The 6,000-nt window shown below is 53.5% G+C and overlaps 1 protein-coding gene across 1 annotated transcript in view; it reads left to right on the top strand.

Annotated features, from left to right (window-relative positions):
- The first annotated feature begins 768 nt into the window (after positions 1–768).
- LOC129541572 (myomegalin-like) overlaps positions 769–6,000 on the top strand; it is a 45,867-nt gene continuing 40,635 nt past the window's right edge. Inside the window, 4 exon segments of the mRNA XM_088835009.1 lie at positions 769–871; positions 1,515–1,703; positions 4,549–5,102; positions 5,729–5,833. Coding sequence (XP_088691135.1) covers positions 769–871; positions 1,515–1,703; positions 4,549–5,102; positions 5,729–5,833 — 951 coding nt within the window.

The following is a 6,000-nucleotide window of genomic DNA, read 5'->3' as shown; positions in this document are numbered from 1 at the left end:
GGCAGCAGACATGCAGGAGCCTCTCCCCTCGAGGCCACCCCAGCAGACGCAGCGGGAGCAGACACGCTGGAGCCTCTCTTCTCGAGGCCGCCCAGCAGCCACAGCCGTAACCCAGCCGCGAGAGCATCTTGGGTGGTGCTTACACAGGGTGCTGAGCATGCGCAGGGCTGAAAGTGACCTCAGCTGTTACATAACCACGTGCTCACAAAACGTGGGGCAGGAGCCACCGGCCACTGGGCGAGAGAGAGCCTGACCACCGCCACCTGGCCAACTGTTCTTTCCCTATGTAAGGCCACGCTGATCGCCTCCTCTGCCTCCCAAGAGCCCAGGACAGAAAAAGGAGCCATGCCTTGAAGAGGTCAAGTGGCGTTCCCCAAGCCCCACAGGGCGCCAGCATCACTCCCAAGGCTCAAGGGCGCGTTAGTGGGATAAGAAGAAAGCAGCTTTGCTTCTCTACCAAGTAAGGACTTGCCAATTGTTCCCTGCCCCCTGCCGCCTGCCCAGTCTCGCTCAGAAGCACTGGCCTCCGTCAGGCTGTTTTGCAGGCAGGACTCCTGCTTACAGGCATGAGAAACCGGCACTGGCTAATTTAAGCACAAAAGCAACTTACTGAAAGACTCACAGACGTTCAGGGAAGAAGCTCAAAAAACTGTAGGAACCAAGACTGGCCACCGTCCAACCACAGACAGTCCAAGCCTCAGGATACACCTGCGGGAGCGCCCGGGGACTGCAGGCACGCGGCAGGCCCCGCCGCCCCCTGGGAACAGGATGCTGCAGCCACTGTCGGTGCCCGACTGCCTGGGCTCCCCCGCACGTGTCCCGGGACTCAAGGCCCAAGCAGGAGCTCAGAGCTGGCACGGGGCCCAGGCCCGTGGGCACCTGTGTTGAGTGTCCAGGAAGAAGGACAGCTGCCAGGAGGGCTTTGTCAGTGTTGCCCCCCTCAAGGACACGGACCACCACTGCCACAGAAAGCAAGACTGGCACACAGCCCACCAAGAGAAAGGGCGAGCGGCAGAGTCCACTCCTCTCCCAGGCCTCACTCTGCTCAACGATAACACAGGACTAGTAACACGGTTCTCACCAGCCTCCCTGGGCTAGTCTGTGGGCCCAGCTGGAGAAGATGGGAAAAGCCATGAATGGGGTGGGCCAGGTACTCCTGCATTTGGAAAGGACGACGGTCCTGCTCGGGACACATCCAACTCTCACCCTTACTCCAAGGAAAGGTTGGAGAGACACATCCAGGTGTGCAAGGCAAGCCAGGGCAGGACAATGAAGGTGACTCTGTGCGCAGGGGCACGAGGGATTCCCCCACTTGCGAGGATGAGCAATCTCAGGCCCCTCGCTCCTCTGGGAGAAGGGCCTTGCATGTAACCAAGTCATGCCAGGTTCTTGAGCACAGCCCAGACTGGCTGCACTTCAGAGGCCACTGGCCTGGAATGCAGGGAAAGGGCAGCCAGCCAGCTTCCTGAGCTGGAAGGGCTGCCTCTGGACTGAGTAACAGCCACACACTCCAGCTCCTCCACCTCTGAGGGACCACGAGGACTCCGAAGCTCGGCCTGAAGCCGCCGTGCTCCCTGGTGATCTGCAGCAGCACACACCTGGCAACACAGCATTGGCCCCGGACACCACCCGGGGCTCGGCTCACAGCACGCAGGCGGCTGCCTCAGCACTCTCAGAACCAGCTCCACCGGCCTGCACAGAGCGTGGGGGCCAACAACAAATCATGCCAAGGATCGACAAAGGGCAGGTCGTTCCTAACAGGAATAAAATGGCAAGCTCAAAATCTCAGTTCTGAACAAGTGGCACCTTTGTCCTTGCTACTCAAGATCAGCCCACCTAACAATCAGGTGTGAGGGGTTATTTTAACTAGGAAAAACACACGTGTCAAACCCCTAGAAGAGAAAATACTCCTACCGATCACCTCTTAATAAACCTGGCCAAAGAGGGTAGAGAAGAAAGCGGACAGGACTGGTCCCCACCAGGTGTGTGAGTCAAGAAGGAAAACGCCAGGGAAAAACCCAGGCCAGTGGCTAAGACCCAGCTCACAGTGCCACCAGGCCGGGGTCTCCATCGTGGAATTTCACCAGGTCACTTTCCACCAAAAGAGTCAAAATACGGCTCAGTCAATTATGCCCTAACAACCAAGAAGAAGGCTTCACTTTGGTTGAAATGATTTTACCAAACAAAATACTGGCACTGCTACCTGGTATATCAAATTTAGAACAGATCCAAAAGCTGCGCAAAAACATCACGTCACGTCTATACAAAAGCCTGCAAATGGATGTTTTTGGCCACTTTATTCACAATGCTAAAACTAGGAAGCAATCAACACGTTCTTCGCTTAGTGAGCGGCCGAAGTGCTACACAAGACAACGGACTATTAGTCACTGCTAAAAAGAAATGTGGCACCAAGCCGTGAAGACACACGGAAGAAACTTAAATATTACTATGTGAAAGAAGACTGAAAAGGCTTCTGAAAAGACTATGTACTCTGTAATTCCAATTATGTGGAGATATTTAAAAAAATAAAAAAAAAACAGTGGTTGCAGGGTAGGGGGAAGAGAGGGAGGAACAGTAGAACACAGAAGATCTTCGGGGTGGGCAAGCCGTTCTGGAGGCTGTGGTGGTGGTGGAAGCAGGACATCATACTGAACACAGCTGTCAAAACCCGTGGAGAGCACAAGACCAAGAGTAAACCCTGACGTAAACAACGGACAAATGTATGAGTGTGTGTGTGTGTGTGTGGAGAGTGACGGTGGGGAGGGGATGGGGGCACATAGGAGCTCCCTGTACCTTTTGCACAACCTTGCTGTGAACCTAAAACTGCTCTACAAAATAAAGTTTATCTTTGTAATTAAAAAAAAATAATAATCACCCCAAAGCCTTCTGCTATGGCCCTGACATGTAAGGTTCTGCATTAGAGACATGGCTAGGCTTTCAAATGAAACCTGCTGGTGTGGGGGTCCCATAAATACTGTGCTCTTCCTGCTCCCAGTTTATACAGACTTTTAGAACATGCGATCCGTGCTTTTTTTTCATTCTCATCACTGGAGCCGGCCCTGCACGGCAGAGCACCGTCCTGATTAACCACACTTTGGTCTTGAAGAATACTCGTCACAAGAAGGGTTGGGGAGTCAGGACCAGGGCGGAGCTCAGCTCTGCAGCATCACATACACGTGCGTCTTGTTAAATAAGCGTTCACCAGTCATCTAAACAACCCGCTACAAGCAGCATGTTATAAAAACAGCTGAGAAAATGCCTGCCTGTCAGAGCTGCCGTGTTAGAGTGACGTTTAGGAAATTTGTTTACTGGTCTTTAAAACCACCATTTCTAGAAAAAAAAAAAAAAAGAGGCACCATCTACATTTTAAAACTATACTTAAAACTCAGTTTTCCTTTCTAAAGTTTTCATTTTTGTTCTCGTTAGCAAACTAAGGTATACGTCACGCAGGAAGGTAACTGCTTTTCTGTTCTGTAGCTCAAAGGCTGTTGCGAATTTGTGCAAAAACACAGGAATTAGGGAGCAGTTGGAATACAAACTCGTGTGTGTGTGAGTAAAAGAAACAGACCACAGAGAAAGTGCATAAAACTAACACATGTGCAGCTTAAAAAACTACTCCAGAAATTTCTTGGAGCTTCAAGCATTCTTGAAAACTATCTCCAGGTACAATATCAAAGTGACAACTACTGCACACATATCCAATCTAACAGTTCAGCTAAAATACCTCTGCATCTTGCCAAAAATTGGTACATGATACCAGAACAATCTACAGTGAGACCAATAAAGGTCTTTTTAGAAGTGCATTAGTGACGACATTAAAAATGTTCCCTACAAAGCTTTCTGACTAACCAAAGCACTGCAGACCAGACTCAAATATACACAGACTTGCAGTGAAGTCAGAGGCTGGGGTCACAGCACGCTCACAGCTGAGTGCACACACTCTCAGGGTACACAGGGGAGCCTACGCACACGAAACTGCAAGTGAAACACTGTACACATGCCTACCTGATTAATTTCAGGGAAGAAAAACTTAACACCAAAATGAGAATGATACACGAAAACCACATTTTTATTAAAGTGAAAAAGGAGACTTCAAAGACGTTTCCCACTTGCTGGGTTCCCAGACCCGGGAAGCACCAGCCACTGCCCCCAGGCCCCCTCCTCTCAAGGGACTTTGGGAGAAAGATGGGAGAAGCTCCATTCCAAGGCGTTAGTTTGAGCAGGTTATGCTGCTTACCCCTCTTCTGGCAATTCAGAGAACGTCTGAGTATTTGGTGAAGGAAGAGCTATTCTTTAACAACCAATGTACCAGGGGCCAGAAGGCCAGATGCACCAATGATCAGAGAAAGCAGGTTACAAAGAGTAAGGAGGCCCAGACCTCCCGCGAGGAGTCCAAAGAGTCAGAGGCAAGATGAGAACTCTGCATCCACAGCCACCAGAGCAGGATTTGGAAAAGCAGCCAGGAAGTCTTAATTCTGCAGGACGACCCCTCCTTCCAGCTCCTCTGCTCGAACGGGCCCGGAGCCTCTGGGCTCCGCTGGGCGCCAGCGCTGGGCGGACACCACGCGCCAGCAGGGCAGCACACACACCGCAGGTCTCCTCCGCCCGGCCGAGCCTGCCGCCTGGTCCTCGGGGTCACAGGCCTCCTAAAAGAGTCTGGCCGGCTCGGCTCCTGCGCCAGGGCCCAGGCCCCAAGAAGGGGGAGGGAGGCTGTGGGTGACCCTGAGCGGCAGCTCAAGCCCGGCCCCAGGTCCGCTCGCCGCTCCGGAAGCGGCACGACACCCCCGGGGGCTCCTGAGGTGGGAGCAACGGCCACGGCGGGGAGGCCCCCCGGGGCTGTGGGCCGCACAGGAGCTGGCCTCCCCGCGCATTGTTGCGGGGACACCCCGCTGCTGACCGCAGCCGCCCCGGGGAATGCGCACGCGCACAGCGGACCCTGCCGCCTGATGCCCCCTCCACAGCTCCTTGCGCTCAAGTCTGACTGGCCTCTCCCGCCTGTTGAAACTAGAAGGCACCCCTCCAGGTTCCAGGCACTCACCTCGGAGAGAGCAGTGGAGTCCACAACGCCCGGAACCCTGAGTCTCGCGGGAACCCCAGGTCTCGTGAGAACCCCAATTCTCACGGGAACCTGAGTCCCATGGGAACTCCACATCTCGCGTGAACTCTGCGTCCCCCGGGACCCAGAATCTCGCACGAATTCTAAGTCCCAGGAAAACCCTGAGTCCTAAGGGAATCCCCGGTCCCCTGTGTAACCCGAAATCTCGTGGGAAGCCTGAGTCCTGAGGAAACCCCCAAGTCTCACAGGAACCTCAAGTCCCTGTGAGGACTCAAGAGACTCATGTGAACCCCGAGTCCCACGAGGACCCGGAGCCATGGTGCCCTGTGCTCAGAATGTGACCCCGTGAGCAGGGATCCATATCACCCACAGGATCCCAGCAAGAGGCCAACACCTGAGCCCCTGACTGCCCAACTCTCACAGCATCCCCACGGCAGTCGTGGCATCCTGAACGTCAATAAGGACAGGGAATGAGCTGATTATAATCTACCGTGAATAAAAAAAATGAAAAAATGCCACCTTTCCCCTAACTTTTAACTACCCTTAGGACTGCTTGTGTGAACATCCGCGAGGAAAGTAGTCGTGTGGAGGTCTGGTGGCAGGGGCTCTGGCCCGGGTCACCCCTGGGGGTTTGGCGGCCTCCCATGGGTCCTCAGCCCACCCTGCCGACAGCTCCCGCCTCACAACCTGAAGACGTCCCACGACTTGAGGCACCAACTCAGTCCCGGGCTCTACAGTGACAGTCTGTCACGGAGCAGGAGAGAGGGTGGCAGGCTGGTACTGAAAATGAAGTGTCAGGTCTTGAAAGAACTGTGATGTCTTGGGAAGCTTCAGCTTAAATATGTCATGGCAGAAAATAACCTCATTCTTTATCCACCCCTACAGCTGGGCAAAGTTTAACTGACTTCAGAGAATAAGAAACACCTGAGAACAGGCGGGAAGAT

This window comes from Moschus berezovskii, chromosome 4, assembly GCF_049115385.1.
Source record: "Moschus berezovskii isolate FMDL1 chromosome 4, NW_MosBer_1.0, whole genome shotgun sequence".
Lineage (NCBI taxonomy): Eukaryota > Metazoa > Chordata > Mammalia > Artiodactyla > Moschidae > Moschus > Moschus berezovskii.
Note: the sequence above shows the minus strand (reverse complement) of the source record. Positions and strands in the feature narration are given on the sequence as shown.